Source organism: Spinacia oleracea, chromosome 1 (genome assembly GCF_020520425.1).
Source record: "Spinacia oleracea cultivar Varoflay chromosome 1, BTI_SOV_V1, whole genome shotgun sequence".
NCBI lineage: Eukaryota > Viridiplantae > Streptophyta > Magnoliopsida > Caryophyllales > Amaranthaceae > Spinacia > Spinacia oleracea.
The window spans coordinates 127,009,898-127,027,729 of record NC_079487.1 but is presented as its reverse complement, the minus strand read 5'-3'; the positions used below and the strand labels follow the sequence as shown (position 1 = coordinate 127,027,729).

At 35.4% G+C, this 17,832-nt stretch overlaps 2 protein-coding genes across 3 annotated transcripts; one reads left to right on the top strand and one right to left on the bottom strand.

Moving 5' to 3' along the window:
• Nucleotides 1-3,899: 3,899 nt before the first annotated feature.
• LOC110782954 (arginine decarboxylase-like) lies at nucleotides 3,900-6,683 on the bottom strand. Its single transcript, XM_021987234.2, has one exon. The coding sequence runs from the start codon at nucleotides 6,319-6,321 to the stop codon at nucleotides 4,123-4,125; it is 2,199 nt and encodes a 732-aa protein (XP_021842926.2). The 5' UTR covers nucleotides 6,322-6,683; the 3' UTR covers nucleotides 3,900-4,122.
• Nucleotides 6,684-11,574: 4,891 nt separating this feature from the next.
• Nucleotides 11,575-15,553, top strand: LOC110782952 (uncharacterized). Of its 2 annotated transcripts, XM_021987233.2 has the most exons (12): nucleotides 11,576-11,943; nucleotides 12,127-12,296; nucleotides 12,913-13,014; nucleotides 13,389-13,463; nucleotides 13,561-13,646; nucleotides 13,752-13,830; nucleotides 13,946-14,038; nucleotides 14,210-14,274; nucleotides 14,418-14,430; nucleotides 14,521-14,598; nucleotides 14,712-14,820; nucleotides 15,136-15,553. In XM_021987233.2, the coding sequence occupies exons 1-12, from the start codon at nucleotides 11,730-11,732 to the stop codon at nucleotides 15,234-15,236; spliced, it is 1,185 nt and encodes a 394-aa protein (XP_021842925.1). In that variant the 5' UTR covers nucleotides 11,576-11,729; the 3' UTR covers nucleotides 15,237-15,553. The 2 variants fall into 2 exon arrangements, 1 of the variants encoding a protein (XP_021842925.1); XR_008919145.1 differs by lacking the exon at nucleotides 14,418-14,430 and having other exon boundaries at nucleotides 11,575-11,943; nucleotides 15,136-15,168.
• Nucleotides 15,554-17,832: the final 2,279 nt, after the last annotated feature.

The following is a 17,832-nucleotide window of genomic DNA, read 5'->3' as shown; positions in this document are numbered from 1 at the left end:
ATTTAAAGGAAAAGTGAATAAATTAGTAAGATGGAGAAAGTGTAACAGGACACGCAATATTTTCTTCTATTGTTTCTACCGTTTCATTAACGAAGTATTTTTCTTTGGAATTTCACTTTATTTATCTAAAATTCCAAATACTTCTAGTTTGAAATGGATCATTAATATGAGAAAAAGAAAATTGGATGAAGCAGAAAAAAGATTAATAATTCGCGGAAATTACATGGTTGTTGGAGGATTCGGTGGGTGATTCGTTTCTCATGAAAGAATAGAGGAAGAATTGAATGTGAGAATACAACTCAACATATTACTCCCTCCGTCCCGGAATACTCGACTCGATTTGACCGGCACAGAGTTTAAGGGACTTGAATTGACTTATTTAATTTAATACGGAGTATGTAGTAGTTGATAATGAGGTATTATTTTAATGTAGTTAGTTGGAGGTGGGTTAAGAGGTGGGGTTGGGGGAGAGTAGGGGTTGAATTTTTAATTATTTTTTGTATGGAGTAGGGGGTAGGTGAGTTAATAGGGGTGGAGTGAGAAATACGGAGTAATATAATATTGTTATAATATTTCCATTTTTAGAAACAAGTCAAATATTAAGGGACGGCCCGATAAGAAAAACAGGTTAAGTATTCCGAGACGGCGGGAATATTTAACAATGACCTCACTAATAAACATGACTTCAAGTCTTCAACTATGGTCCCATTTCTTTTTTAATTTTAACTTTATTATCGTTGACCACCGTCCATCATTTGTCCATTTCTTTTCCAGGTAATAAACATGACCTTTAGGGAAAATACTCCTTAAATATTGAACGTATTTTAAAATTGAAATTATTTAAAATGTATGTCAAAATCACACACCGGTCAATATTATTAATGATTAGTGTAAGCTAATGTTTATATCTTTGGTTTCTTATACACTTTTACTCTTTTAGTATTAGTTGCTAACACTTAGAAATTACGGAACACTTTGTTATCTCTTTATTCATTATTTGTGGGTTACTTTTTTTTACTTTAATAGGTAAAAAGGGACCCTTTTGGACCAATACCTAGCACAAGTTAATCAGTCCAGTTATGCAGACTTTCGCTTGAGTCACTCTCAAGCATTTCGCAACTAATGGGGCTCGACCCTGTGACCTCCAAGTCACAAAATGAATTCCCCATCAATTCCACCAACTTATGTTGATTTTTTGCAGGTTACTCTTGGAAGTGAGGAGAATGGTAAAAAGATTCTCAAATTGGTTACACTTATTTGGTGTTTTTGCCTCCCTCGTAAAAGAGAACATCGAAAATGTCTTTATATACCAATAGTGCCACTTCCTCGTAGCCGGCCTAGTACCATATACTTCGTATGATATATACTTACATAGTTACATAGATATAGACCGTGAATTGACCCACTATCTTGGTCGACATATTATTTTGGTCGACTTTTAACAAACAATTGTATACGGAGCACTATACTAAAAGTTAGGCAAATTGATGTGGAACTGACAAATGCCGCTCTAATTTGCCTCTTTTATAGTATTGGTAACTAACCTAAGATAAAATAATTAATATACTTTGTATATATTTTACCTAAAATGTTCTAATTACGTATGGTAATAATAGATTATACTACGAATTATTTATTATACTACGGACATAAATATGACTAATTGTAAGTACTATCAAGTTTTGTTTAGAAATTGTAATATACTAAGTACAAATATGTTGGATCGTTCCTTTGATTGTTTATTATTTGTAATCCAATGAAAGATCTTTGCATTCAATTCTGATAACTGATATAGAAAATCTTATAATAGTTTAACTTGGACTATCAATTATATTATTATAGTACTATCAACTATTTAAAAATATGTGCCATATAATGAATATGGATATGCATAACAAAAGTTAACTATTGCTTTAATGTATTTAACAAGGTTGTCTCAAATATTTTATAGGCCCTTTATTAACTAATTAACAAAATGAGCCCTCTAGCCATATAATTTCTTTAGTACGAATACTTAATCTTAAATATCAAAAATAAATTTTACTACATTCTCATTATCGTAATATTTTGGAATTTTGGTATAATCAAAAAATTGTGACAAATGACCTTTTTAAAAAAAAATTGTGAGATAGGACCCAAATACGATTTTTTGTTGTTAATAAGGACCAAGACCCATTTTCCGGCGTTGACCAACGCGTGAATTGCACGTGACCCGTAAAAACGAATAATTTTTAATTTTTAATATTTTCCCTGTAATTCCCCCTAATTACATACAGAAACCCTAAAAAAAATCTTCATTTCTCTCTCCTCGTTGCTTCTCCTTCCAAGAACAGCTTGAGCAAGATGGTCTAAGGCATAAACATAGGCATAACAGAGGTCACACAAAAGCTAGAACAACCGGTTGTGTTGGTGGATTCGCAAGAGAACGGGGTGAGATTGGTTCATAATCTGATGGCGTGTGCTGAAGCGATTGAACAACAAAATATGGGGTTGGCTGAAGCTCTGTTGAAACAAATTGTGTGTTGAGTGGCTTCTCAAGTTGCATCATATCTATGAGGAAAGTTGCGACTTATTTCGCTGAAGCTCTTGCAAAGAGGGTTTATAAAGTATACCCAGATGTTTCATATGAGGGTTTATAAAGTATGCCCAGATGTTGCATATCTTATTTTCTTACTGTGAGTATACCTTGGAAGCATGGCGTGAAAAATTACAAATATACCTAGCCAAGATTTTTTTGTTTACTTTAAAAAAAAAAGGTCACTTACATAAAATTATTGTCGGTTTTTTTATATTATAAGTTTAAAATTTTTCTAGAAAATAGTATAACTTTGATAGTGTAATATGTAGTACAGTTAAATGTATATAAATTAAATTAACTTTCTTTTCCTGAAAGGTACATAGAATCATCGTATGTTATAGAATATCAATTTAATAGTTGTAATATTAGTCGAATCTAGTTATTAATATGTTATCCAATATAAGAGATAATGTACATTCTTAGTTATATTTGGTCGTTTTTTTAAATACTTAGAATTGTAATTATGTAAAGTCGACAAAATAATATACCATTAGAAAACTCTTATTATTTATGTCATGGTAATAGATTTTTTTTATTGTTCCAAATATATGACAAAATGGATTATAAAATTTTAGTAGAATGTATTGTTAGATTTATTCTTCCAAATATATGACAAACTGGATTAGAAAATTTTAGTATTGTATTGTCATGGTAATAGATTTTATTATTCCAAATATATGACCATAAATAACTATTTTGATACGTAAATTAGACACATATCAACTTCAAATCAATAGTGTGTTTAGTTAATCGTATATGCGTAGTTTTCTTGCATTTAGAAAATCTAATATTATGTAGTCCATAATAGATTTTTATTTAGAGATAGTTAGAGAAAAAAAATATCTTAATTATTTTTAAAAGAGATGCGAATCTATGAGTGACATTTGTCATCACCACAATGATTTCCTTTTTTAGTATGCTATATATTTATATAGATGTTCAGGCCTTTATAAGTGTTATGATTTAATCGAGGGGAGGGGTAAAATTGGAAAAAGAAAATTAAGCAAAATAGAGGGTGGTGTTCGGCGGAGTACCTCGTAGGTAGTAGGGATATGAGATCTTACTGAAAATTGACCAGAATCTTGTATAAGTAGTCCTTATTAAAATTACTCCAGCAAACAAGAAATAATGACAATAAACATGTGGTTAAGCCGAACGAGGGTTGCAGAGACCGACTTCGGCACAACCGTGGGTTCGGAACAATCAGACATTAAGACACTTAACAAGTTAAAAACAAGATCAACTCGACTTAGAATGAAACTTGGATAAATCATATCCCTAGGGACTGAACAATAATACTACGAAATTAAAACAACACAAATAATATAATTGTTTGGATGGTTCTTTATAATTGCACAAATAATTTTAATAATACAGATCGTTGATATGTGTTTATGACTGTTTTTTGAAAAAAAAAATAACCATTGAATCAATCATAGAGACGAATTGCCGTTACATTACGTTACGTTGCAGCTATATATCCGATCCTCATAGTCATTCCTCAGTCCTTACCACCACCACCACCACCACCACAGAAGTAAAGATCATATATTATTGTTGGTGAAGCTGCAAGACGAAGCTAAAGGTCCCACCACAAGGTACGGCATATTGTTGAAGGAACGGGTCAGCCCGTTGGTGAGGGAGGCAATGTCGTCGTCATCCTTGTTGTTGTGGTTGTTGCGGTTGTTGTTGCGGTTGTTGTTGTGGTTGTTGCGGTTGTTGTTGTTGTTGTTGTTGTTGTTGTTAGGGAGGTACTCCTCAACCCTTTGTTTAAGTGTCTGTAACATGAGCTCGGGCTGGTGCTGCATCGCCCGGAGGATGTCCCCACTAGACAGACCTGGTACAGCCAGCGTAACCTCAAAGTTGTAGTTGTTTATGTCGCTGTGCATTACCTGAACCACGCTCGGGCCACCAAACAGGTTATGGACTCCTCCTAATGTCTCCTCATAAGCCCCGCCCAAAAACATCCCCAGATAATACACATTATTCTTTCTCTTCAGTTCGTGGAGAGGCAAACTACACTCACCTCCAATAAACCTATCAATCTTACCATAGCTGTCGCATGTTAAATCACACAAAATCCCCCTAACCACAGGCCTTTCTTCAAGCTTGTGAATTGGGGTTATTGGAAATAACTGCCCCATCCCAAAAAAGTCAGGAATAGAAGTAAAAACTGACAAATTAATAAGGTAAGAAGTGATCGACGAGTCACCGTCACCGACACCATTACCAACCGCTTTCCACACCATTTGGCATAACCGGTCGACCGCGGCCAGGTGCTCCATTCCCAAACACCCATCTTTGAACCGTTCAATACAACGTTGCTTCAACTCATCAGCATGCACTATGCAAGCATCGAAATCTTTTTGGGTAAATGAACAAGATACGCTGTGTACATCTCGACGAGTCTCTTCTGGTAGACCCTCAACCAAAGAATCCCATTCCTGCGACAGAATCGCCGCCGCCGGAGTGGCTGTAATAGCGGAGGTGGAGGAGGAGGATATAGCATTAAACACTAGAATTGAGTGGTGTGAAACTATTGCCCTCCCACTCTCACTGCATATAACAGGGTGTTTCACCCCCTTGCGGTCACAAACATTCTGAACCACACTAACAACAACAGAAGCATACTCATCTAACGTATAACCCACTGAGATATCCGATTCACTCGATTTCGACCCGTCGTAATCGATCCCTAGACCGCCACCCACGTCGATCACTCGCATATTAGCACCAAGGCGGGCCAATTCACAGTAAATCTGAGCACCCTCGCCAACACAATCGGATAAAAGGCCCGTAGAAGGGATTTGAGACCCAATGTGGAAATGCAGGAGTTGAAGGCAATCTAACATTTCAACTGCATCAACCTTCTTCACAACCTCCAGAATCTGAATGGTTGTTAACCCGAACTTTCCCTTCTCACCCGACGTTGGCCCGAAATTACCTGAATGTTTTGTCCGGAGCTTCGCACGGACACCAATTACAGGTCGAATGCCAAGTATCCGGCTCAATTCAATCACCAAATCAACTTCTTCTACTTGCTCAAGAACAACCACGGTATTGATAGCTAGCTTCCTTGCGATGATTGCAAGAGAAATGTACTCAGCATCTTTGAAACCATTGCATACCAAGAAAGCATCAGGGTGACCCTTACAGAGACAGCTTAAAGCGAGCAGGAGCTCCGGTTTAGACCCGGCTTCGAGTCCGAACCGAAACCCGTGCCCGAATTTGACAATATCCTCAACAATAAAACGGTCCTGGTTGCATTTCACAGGGTACACTCCCTGATAGTGGGACCCATACCCGGTGGATCGCACGGCGGAATCGAAAGCCAGTTGAAGTGATTCAAGGCGGTGTTTGAGGACGTCTGGGAACCGTACGATGAGTGGTAACTGAAGACCTAATCCACCGTTGGATTTCTCGTCGGAAACTCTTTTCACAACTTTTAGCAGATCAATTTCTTGGGGAGGCAACGTGGCATCACCGAATGGCTTGACGGTGATGTTCCCGGAGTTGTTAACAGCGAAGTAAGGTGGGCCCCAGCGGTCAATGCGGTAGAGAGATGATGAATGAGATGGGGACCACTCTTTGGCGGCGGCGGTGGTGGAAAACAAACCTAGCAAGGGCAGAGAGAGATGATCGACATTGTTGGAAACGGCAGCAGCGAAGCCAGGAGGACTACTATTATCACTTGACACGGTGGTGTTGACGGCAGATACGTCAAGAACACACGCCGGCATCATTTTCTTCTCTTTCTTATCACTTTTTTCTCTAAAACAGGAATAAGGATAATTTTACCAACGGCTAGAAAAAAAATGTGCATTACTCTACACCCTTGATTTTCTTTTATGAAATTAGGACAGTTCTTTTCGTTGAGATTGATTTTTTTTTTTACTAATTGTCTGTTGGTTCAGTGGTGATTACGACTAAACTTGGAAGAAAAGACCGCATGTTCGATCCCGCAATAACAATTGGCAGGGGATTAGAACCTATCCACCTACAATTCGCCCCAAATCCGGATTAGCACTAAGGGTGAACCGTTTAGTAACACCAAAAAAAATATTCCATCATTCCGTATTATAAGAGAAATTAGTTTTTATCTCGTGTAATGCACATATTTTCTTAATTTAAAAATCCGCTTACGCATGTATATTAGGAGATGATACGAATTTTTTAAAAATAATAAAAAATGATGCATTTGGAGTATAATGAAACTGAAACAAGAATATGAAATAATAAATTAATTTTAAGGGAAAAAAACTGTTTTTTTATGAGAAGATAGTGGATATTTTATTAAAATAGATCAATTACCACCAAAGCTATAATATTTTGTGGAAAGTTTCCAATACAATAACGCTTCGTACTAATAGTAGTATCACACCTTACCACAACTAGCTTCCTCCAGAGCTGTCAAAAACTGACCCGACCCGAAAATCCGATCTGAACCGACCGAATCCGTAACCGACCATGACCCGAAATTACGGTAAAACAGGTAACCCAAAACCCGACCTGTACCCGACCCGAAAAGAGTCGAGCAATCGCAAAAGTAAGGTCTAAGACTTGCTGAAGACAAGTGAAAAGAGTCTCTCGAGTTTTCTTGATTTTTTTTTTTTGAAATCTTGCAAAAATTTTACGTGATTTTCTCTAAAAACTCGAAAGGTTCCGTCAAAAAGAGTTTGGTCTTTTAATTGGTTCACACCTAACGCTTTTGATTGGTTCATTACTCTTGTTTAAGAATTAAACTATTAACACAAGTTTTTTCTATTCATACTAATAACAATATCCACTGTTTCTTTTCTCTTTATTAGGGTTCCACCATACCTGCTTTTCTTCTTCAAACGGGTATATGCAATAAATTTTAAATAGGTACATTTGGTGTAATAAGTTTCAAAGTAGGTGTATTTGGTGAATTGAGTTTATGACTTAAAAGAGCACTAACGAACCGTCAAAAATTAGGTATTTGGTGCATATTAAAAAGAGGGGGGGATATTATATTTTTTAAAACCATGAAAGCATTTGTTGCGCTCCATAAAACCTTAGGAGCATTTCATGAAAAACTTTATCTCCCACCATGGCCATTTTTCAATTAAAATTATACGGACTTGTCACATAAAACTCGATAAAACAATTACTAGGGAAATTAAATTGAAAACTCAAAATTTATTAGGGCAATTATATTGGAACGGTAGGAGTGAAACATTAGTTAGTCATGATAATAACATAAATTATGGTCGATATAAGTATTTTTTTTTTTTTTTTTTGATGCTAAGGAGTGGTAAGCCTCGTACAAAAATTAAAGCTATTAACTAAAAAATCTTGGCGTGGTGACGCCCATGATATTCTCGTGGCTTATGAATTCGTGCGGTGAAACATCGAAATACAAGACTCTCTCCCTTTAAATGACACCTAAATTTACAAGCTTATCCGCCATCTTGTTTCCTTCTCGGTAGCAATGAATTATGCGGATCTCCCAATCTTATAACTTGATAAGATGGGTACTCCATACTCCATAGCGGACATTAGTTTGTGGGCTTGTGAGTTGTGGCCTACCGCCTAGTCGCCTACCTGTAAAGATAAGCAAATAATGTGATATTCGTTCATTTGATCGATGCCACTTGACATGACATAAGTTACATGTTTTTTTTCATTTGTGACCGTTATATAATTGTATGAGTCGTACCTGATAAGATAAGATATGAAACACATCATACTCTCATAGGACATCTGAGCAATAATCAATATAAGTTGATAGAATTGGTGGAAAATTCAAACTTGTATGTAACTTGAAAGTTATACGGAGTAGGGTCGAGCTTCATCATCTGCAAAAATGCTAGAGAGTGGCTCAATCTCTGACTTGTATGGTCGAACTGGCTAACCTGTGATAGGTGATAGTTCAATAGGTTTTTCTTACGTAGTAAAAAAAAAAAAAAAAACAATAAAGTCCATATTATATTATTGTTAGCCAAAGCGAGCTGAATTGCGAGGAGTGATACACCGGCGTCAGACAACGAGCAAAATAGTATTTTCGCATAATATGTTGAAAAGTCAAACAAATGACTAAAATATAAACAATAATGACATATTTTAATACAACAATGACAATATTTTAAAAAACATTGAAAGTATATATATAACAATACTTTTACCCATTCATTAAGTAGTCTTCTTACCAATTGAGGTTGGCATGAGTGGTTAAGGGTCTTTTGCTCCTTAACCAAGGTCTTGGGAATGGAAAAATCACAACTGGGAGGGATGCTGCCCATCGAGGTACCCATGCAAACTCCCGCGGGAGGTTAGTCCACTCGCCGAAGGCGGTGGGAACTCCTCGTAGTAGAACCAAAAAAAAAATTAAGTAGTCTTCTTAATTTTTCTGTTTCAATTTTTTTTTTGCATGGATATATCAAATTTTAATACAACCATAACATTTTATCTAGTACTCCCTCCGTCCCTTAATACTCGCACCGATTTCCTTTTCGGGCCGTCCCTTAATACTTGCACCGCTTCTATAAATGGAAATTTATACCAATATTATATTATTTCTCACACTTACTACTAACCCCACCTACACCCCTATTCCCTACAAAAAAATCATTTAAAAATACCCACCCCCACTCACCACTCTCCACCTCTTACACATTTTCCACTAACTATATTAAAAAAAATACCCCACTATCAACTAACACCCATTAAATTAATAAGTCAAATCAAATGTCTTAAACTCCGCACCGGTCAAACCGGTGCGAGTATTAAAGGACGGAGGGAGTATAGTACTAACAGCGGTTGATCACTCCCTTGGGGAGTTGGGGTTATTCTGCACTTGGAAGAAGAAGTAGAAAAAAAAATATAGTGATAATTTTATTATTCGGTAGTCGCTTAATTGCCATATAATTTGCGATTGTTCAAGGCCCACACATGTGCATGTAGCCATGTATGAATGTATGATGTACCTGAAATCTCAACTGCCATTAATTTGGGATTGTTCAAGGCCCACGCATGTGCCGTCTGAAATATGATGTCAGATGCCTGCAATGTGCAATCCTGAACACAAAAGTTTACCTAAACAACAACAAAGAAAAAAAACACGTTTTACAGATTTGCCAATCTTCACGGGTAGCCAGTTAGCTGTTAGCCACACACTTATGTACGAAGTCTGAATCGTCTGATACAGAATAGTGGAGTGTCCTGTGGCACATCTCTATTTATAAGTATGGATGTCGATGGGACGCGGCAGGGCGGGACGGGCGGGGTGGGGCTAGACAGATGCGCATATAGACATAGTTACGTTCCCTTCATCTCCATCCCTACTTCAAATTTTTCATTCTTATCCTCGTCCCCTCACTCTTGGTCGATACAAAATTTATGTTCCTCATCCCAACGGGTACAAATTAAAATCTATCGTCGCACACCACCTGCCTTGGTGGCTTGGTATCCATCTACGTCTCACCCCCGTCCCATACCGGCGTTAATACCCTCCTAAATTTTCTTGCTTAGCAAACATTGGCCAACATTTATAATGAAAAATAACATTACAAAAAATAGCCTATGACTAAAAGTAATATATATAATCGGAAAAAGTACTTATGTACTTGACATAACAAAAAAACTTACAACCTCTTGGTTTTGTCGTGGAAGGAAAAGAAGATAAAGTATTGAGATTGAAGAAAGCTCTATACGGGCTCAAGCAAGCTCCGCGAGCTTGGTATAGTAGAATTGATGGTTACTTTACTCAACAAGGTCTCAAGAGGAGTCCTAATGAAGTAACCTTATACATAAAGAAAGATGGGTCACGCATTATCATCTTATCTCTTTATGTGGATGACCTAATCATTATTGGGAATGATTTATCTATGATAGAAGCGTTTAAGCAAGAAATGATGAATCAATTTGAAATGACTGATCTTGGCCTAATGAACTATTTTCTGGGTATGGAGATTAAGCAAACAGAAGAAGGGATCTTCATAAGTCAAAAGAAATATGCACAAAACATCTTAAGAAAGTTTAAGATGGAAAATAGCAAACCTTCATCCACTCCTTTAGCTCAAAATGAGAAGTTGAGCAAAGAAGATGATTCAGAAGATGCTGATCTTAAACAATACAGAAGCATAATTGGAAGCTTATTATATCTAACTGCTACAAGACCAGATATGATGTACGATGTAAGCATGGTAGCAAGATTTATGCAGAAACCAAGTCAAATACATTTGCAAGCAATTAAGAGAGTTCTTCGCTATCTAAAAGGAACCTCGGATTATGGAATATGGTATACGCCAAATAAATATTCTGAGCTAATTGGATATTCGGACAGTGATTGGGCTGGATCTATCGATGACATGAAAAGTACATCAGGATACGTGTTTTCACTTGGAAATGTCGTATTTTCTTGGCTTTGGAAAAAGCAAGATATTGTGGCTCAATCTACGGCAGAAGCTGAATATATTGCAGTATGTGCAGCCGCAAATCAGACAATATGGCTTATTAGAGGAATTTTAGCTGAAATGGGTGAAGTTCAAAAACAACCCATAACGATATTCTGCGATAGTAAATCTGCTATTACTATAGCTAAGAATCCAGTTCTTCACCGAAAAACAGAACATATCAAAATAAAATATCACTTTCTCCGAGAAGTTGAAAATGAAGGAAAGATCAGCCTTGTTCATTGTACTTCTGAAGAACAAATTGCTGACATATTTACAAAAGCACTTCCGAAAGCAAGCTTTGAGCGATTAAGAGAAAAACTTGGCATTCAAATGAAGCTCTTCAAGGAGGAGTGTTAAAAATAAAAGAGCATCCTTAATTCTCTCTAAATTAAGAATTTATATTTAGATATTACTAAATTATTATTGATTTAGTTTTAATATCATTCATTTTTAAGTTAGTTATTTAAGGTGTTTACATAATTACAACACCTATATAAGCATTGTAAAAATAAGAGTTAATCATATCAAAAATTATATAAAAGAATAATATATTCGTTTATTATATTATTATTTATACACAATTAGCACTGTATCCTAACATTAATAAAGACACTATAAAAACTCGATCTTTGAAGCTCACTAGTGAGTAGTGAGTAGTGAGTAGTGAGTAGTGAGTAGTCGCTTAGCACTAAATAGAACTCCCAATTCAAAGCAGATCGATCACTTGTTGCAAAATGTTGGCAACCCACTCTCTCTTCTCAAAAATGTTGGCAACCCACTCTCTGTTTTCATTCCCGCCAAAATCCTCATTTCATGGCCTTAGTCTTCCATGCGGTTATCCCTGCCTCCGCCTCCGCCTCCGCCTCCGAGCACAGCCGCCATCGTCGTCTACTGTGGCTACGATGGCCAAGAGAGATGAAGACTTGACGACTCTACTCCAGCTCGAAGGTACGTCCGTCAACTCTTTATGATATGACTTCCACCTTCAAATTTCTGATGGCGATTTTGGTCGTTATCTGTAAAATATTATACCAACTCCTTTTTTTTCAAAAGCAAGAAAAGGGGGAAGATGTCTTTGTCAGATATAACTCACTTGTACCCGCATAGATGATCTGATTGTTTATGTTGTAGGAGAACGAGGGACCACAGGTGGTTTGGGTGATTCATCAATATCTGTTAATCTGGTTAAGAAGAATACGGGCAGTAGCAGTCATGGGTCTGCAACCAATCCGTCCTTGGAAAGCGACGCTTTTATTGGGTTGGATGCGATGCAACGAGCAAATTCCACACTTGAAGACTTTGTCAGTAACTTTTCATTCCTAGTACCATTTGATCGCGATGGACTGACTTATTCTTCTTGGTTATGATAGGCTGACATTTTTGGACATTTGAATATACGAATTGTGAAAATATTAATCAAAATTATATTAAAAAAAAATCTAATTACAAAGTGTCTAGAAAATCTAGCAGAGGTAGAAAGTTCTAGAGAAGAAAGAACACCAACATTATGCCCTTGCTATCCGTATTGAGTTATTAACATCATTAACCTAAATATCAAATACCCACCAAATTTCCCGCACTCAATTTTCTAACCCGAATTATCAAAATTAAGGTTCTGTAACTGACATGAAAAATCGGATATTGACTGTCTGATACCCAGACTGCCTTTTGTATTTCTTTTAAAAAGTACGCTTACATTTTGGAATTTTCTAATTAAATAAGGGATCGAGATGGTTAAACATGTGAACTATTCTATAGGCCCTGTTTAGTTCACATTATTTATTACCCATGTGACAAGAGAAAAAATAAAAAAGGTAGCGATGTGTGGAATTGAAGCTAGCTTGCTTTCTTTGAATCTTTGTTGTGGTAAACCTTCGTCAAACACTTGATTCTAAAATTCATCCGGCTTTCTTGCAGTGTCGATCGTACTATATGTTCCATGGGATGGATGAGAACAGCCCAGAAGCTATATTCAAATATTTACCTATGCTTTCTTTCACTGAAAGCTTTATCTACCAGGTACGATGGGGTATATTCCTTGCGGCCTAGCTGGGTGGACCCGGATTTCTGGACGGAAAATTTCATAGTGTATTTTTTTTTAGTTCCGACCCTTGTTAAAATCTGAGTATGATCATATAAATTTCATTCTATATAGGAGTAGCTTAATTTTTCTAATGTCCCCATCATAAAACTGTGTTCAAAATCATCCGTCGGTATGAAGATTTGGTCCCGTGAGATCAAAAATCGTGTGTTGTCCTACAGAATAATTCAAAATCCAGTATATAACTATGTAAATGAATTGGTTTGACGATCGAGTTTGTGGTGTTTAGAAATTCGTAGTTCATCAGGTCTGGATTGTTATGGCCTTTAATACATTTGCTTTTGATCAACAGTTGGACGCTTTGAATGAGAAAATTGTTGAGGTAACTGTAAACAAAGAAGCTGATCCAAATGGAAAATCCGATGAAGTAAGTAAGCTGATGAAATGGCTGTTTTTTTAGACTCTTCTTGAACACCGGAATTTTTCTGAGTTTTTTTTAAAAAATTTATTTATACAATATCCAGGTATGCAGGCTCAACAAAGTTTTTGAATCAGAACCATTACGGCCACTTACGCTCCTACTTGAGAATCATGGTCTGCTAACACAGAGGTACGTATTGCTTCTGTTACAACTTACAAGTCTGTGTTGAATTATTATTATTTTGATGCAACGTGTTGAATTGTTTTTAATTTCCTTAAACGCGGGCGCGTGCAGGATAAGAAAAGAACTGAAAGATGGAGAAGAGTACTGGGCTTTAGAAAGGCGGCTTTGTAATGCAATAGAACAAACTGAGGTGCTTAATTAAATCTGTGAAAATTCACATATTTATCAACGACTATCTGGGTCTTAAGTTTCAAAGAAGTAGTTAATACATTAATTGTTGTTTATTTGAACATAATTATATACAGATTTCAATTGAAGACGTATTGAGGGGTATTGAACTGAAATCTTTTGATTATCGGTTTTTGAATCTTCTTCTGTATCAGCTGCGGGGAGCAGAGGTATTTCCTTCCTTTAATTTGTTGTTTTCCTGCTTAAAAGTCTGTGAGTTTGAAGTGTACAGTGTACAGTGTACTGTATACTGTGTACTGTGTACGTGTCCTTTAATTTGGGCACTGGTGCTATATATAATGGATTAATGGGTTTATATTTGGAACTTGAATTGGATGAAGGTTAATGATCTGCATATGGAATTCTTGACAATCTCCGAATATCTGGTGGAGGTATCAGATGACCTGTGAGTAACTAACTTCCCTTTGATATTATATTTCTGTGAACCTCGATCTGTTTCTCCACGGCCATACAATAATGATTAAACTTAATTGTGTTAATTTGTTGTTCAATTATCATTCTCTACTGAAAACGATGACGATGCACCAGGTTCGACTATGAGGTCAGTTTATGTGAAAAGGGTCATCCGAATATGTAATTTGTTGATCTGGTCAGCTAGTTCATGTGCTCATGTGGTTTGTTTCTTGTCCAGGAGGATGTGCTGGAGAATAATTTCAATATCTTACGCATGTTTGTCAGAATATATGGCGCTGACGCCTCAACCAAGCTAGTAATACATTCTTTCTTCAAAATATATACGTACCAAGTATTTAATTATTATTTATATATGGTTGATTACTCCGTATATATTAATGCTATCTGTACGTTTATGTGGATTCCTAGGCTAAAAATATTGCCGAGGCTGAAGAGAAGTGTAAAAAACTGTCCGAATCTTTGGACCCGGAGCTTTATTCGAGTTACAAGAGAAGGTGCGAAGAAGCAACCAGAGAAGGTATAATTCGATCTTCTCTCACATGTATAAAATGTAAGAGGGTGTACCTTGTTGCCAATTATTGATACAGCCATTCAAAACTAGTCATCATAGAAAAGATGTTATATACGGGCCTGAGCCGCACCCGTCGTCAAAAGAGAGAGTCCACTTAACAAGACCGTATGAGGTTCCACCTTAGAACCATATGACAATAAGGGGAATAGCCATTGGCCTTATTAAGTGTTTAACTTTCTTTCTTTTATCAACGTGGGATTCTCACACATGATGTTTCATGGTTCAGATCTTAACAGAACATTGTATTATATGGTGTTTCAGGTGGAAAGGTATATGGATATCCTCTTGCACCATGGAATATTCCACCTCTAATAATGGACGAGGAGCAATATAGATCTAAACGTGCTTTCGGATGCAACTGATACCACAACCTAATCAGGATTCAGGAAGGCTGTTATTGGAAATTGATGCCCCGGGAATGTTATTGGGTCTTGCACATTTCTACCACCAAGTAGCTAAAATAAAATAATGTGGCTGATACTTGTAATTTTGCATTTGTTTTCCCTTACATTCCCAGTTTAGGGGTGGTAGTAGGCTAATAGTGCTTGCTTTATTTATTTATTTTTCAAAGGAAGGCTAATAGTGAGTCCGATCCTCTTTATCCCGCTTCTCGCAGGAGTTTTTTTGAGACAATAGGGTAATGATAATGATGAGGGATAATAGTGCTTGCTTGAGCCAACCTTCAATTGTGCCATTTATTCTTTATTGTTGTAAACATTCTTTATATATCTCCTCGTAACAGAGATCCCCGTGTTATCTATGTCCTCGTAACAGAGTATAATACAACTAAAACAAAAAGACTATAATATAACAAAAAAAATTATAGTAAAAGTAATTCATTAATAATAATAATAATAATAAAAGTCATACGACATCTAAAAAGAAATTTGAACCTAACAAATTTCACACATAACGCTAGATCGAAATATACAACTTATTCGGAGGAACAATCTAACTACTTGATTTAGGCTATGTATATTATTTTATTATTTATTAAAAACCTAAATAAAAAAATACTCATTTTCTTTTCTCGTAACCAGATGTTCTTTCAATTATATACTAGTGTTCTTAAGGTGCACCATGCTTTATGTGCACCATGGTGCACCTTCTAAATTGCCTCACAAAGTTGTTATTTTGTATACAATCAACACTTTTAACTTACTTCCTTTTGTCCAAAATACAATATATAGAGTAGTATACTCTTTACGATTATCGGAGGGATATGAATTTAAATCTCATAATACTTCATATTACCTTGTCAAATTATTTATTTTATGTCAGTTACAAACCTTCCGGAAGCCACTAGTGTCACAACAAACAAATCAAATATCCATTGCCTCTTACTCAATTTCCACCAACAAAAAAACAAATCAAATATACCAAGAATCCAAAAGCTGTAAAACACTTTAACCTCTTAAGCTTGCCTAATTGCAGGGAGTACTCAATTTTCTTAAGGTTCTTGCGTCAATGTTCGACAATGGTTGCCTAATTGCAGGGAGTATTCAAATAATTGCAAAATTTTCCCCGGTTGTAATCAACAATGGTTTGTTTTATCAAAAAAAAAAATCAACAATGGTTTGTTCTTTAGTTGCAGAGTCTGCCGAGCTTTTTACCCAAAGAAATACAAAGTATAACCTTTTATTAGGGGTTTATCAATTATTTAGGATTTTATTATTATTTTTTTTTATAAAGAAATAAAAAATTTCAGGAGCTGAAACTCAAACATTAATCAGATTAAAGTTTCAATATCAGTCACTTTTTCCACCTTATATTTTATTTCAGCTATCTGCCAAACACTCCTAATTGTTTAAGGTGACTTATCATATTAGCACCTAATGATTTAAGGTGATTGAAATAGCTTACCAAACAGACCCTTATTCGACTGAATAATAACTTTTGCGATCCTGCATAATTCTCTACAAATGAACCAATTTCATGGTGAAGAAGGGAGGAGAAGAAAAATCCTATTTTTCGAGGGAGAAATATCCTCGCAAAGGAGGAAGCGTTATTATAAACCTCAAAATAAACAAACAAACAAAACAAAAGGAAAAGCAACAAATAAGCCAAAGATCGCTTTCCAACCGTGAAAACCCATAGAAGCCCCTTTAAAAATCAATAAGGGAGGATTGAATTGTACTTTTCTCAATACACTTACACCTCTGACGAGTAACCTTTTTTTTCTTCTGGTGATTAAGAAAACTATTGTGTTGAAAGTTGAAATTGGAGATGATTGGACTTAGAGGCTTAATTAGTTTAGGGCCCGTGTAACGCACGGCTACTACTAAAACATTTTATTATTTTAATACTAACTAAAAGACTTGTGATATTAGGAAAACATGATATATATATATATATATATATATATATATATATATATATATATATATATATATATATATATATATATATATATATATATATATATATATATATATATATATATATATATATATATATATATATGAAAAAGTATAAATTCAAAGTTGTGTAAAAAAAACATTCAAATGAACTAAATTTGCATATTACTATACAAAGTTAAAAATTATAGTTGTTTACTTGTATGTAGAACGATGTAACAACGTTAACCAAACCTGAATGACTCAAGACTAATTTTCGAAAAGACTCGAGCATAACCGAGTTAGTCAAATACAACATATTTTGAATTGAGTAAAATCTTGATAAATAAACTTATACTCCGTACGTTAGTCTATTTACCATGTATTATTATTTTAATTGACATTCTTACTTACCAGTTACCATGTATTATATTATTAATAGTAGACTAACATTAGAATTTCATTTATCAATATTTTTTATATTTCTTATCAGATTTAAAAGTTATAATAATACATAAATAAAATTATATCATAAAGGAAAAAATAATATTGATTTAGCTTTCCTCCAATAATATATTATGAATTACACGTCTATGGTAATTACATATATTTTTATCTTAGT

Bases quoted from the DNA above. Each gene is read 5' to 3' on its own strand.
- LOC110782954 (XM_021987234.2), bottom strand. From the start codon at position 6,321: ATGATGCCGGCGTGTGTTCTTGACGTATCTGCCGTCAACACCACCGTG.
- LOC110782952 (XM_021987233.2), top strand. From the start codon at position 11,730: ATGTTGGCAACCCACTCTCTCTTCTCAAAAATGTTGGCAACCCACTCT. The intron at 13,831-13,945 runs GTGCTTAATTAA...AATTATATACAG, and splicing joins ATGCAATAGAACAAACTGAG to ATTTCAATTGAAGACGTATT. The intron at 14,599-14,711 runs GTAATACATTCT...GTGGATTCCTAG, and splicing joins CTGACGCCTCAACCAAGCTA to GCTAAAAATATTGCCGAGGC.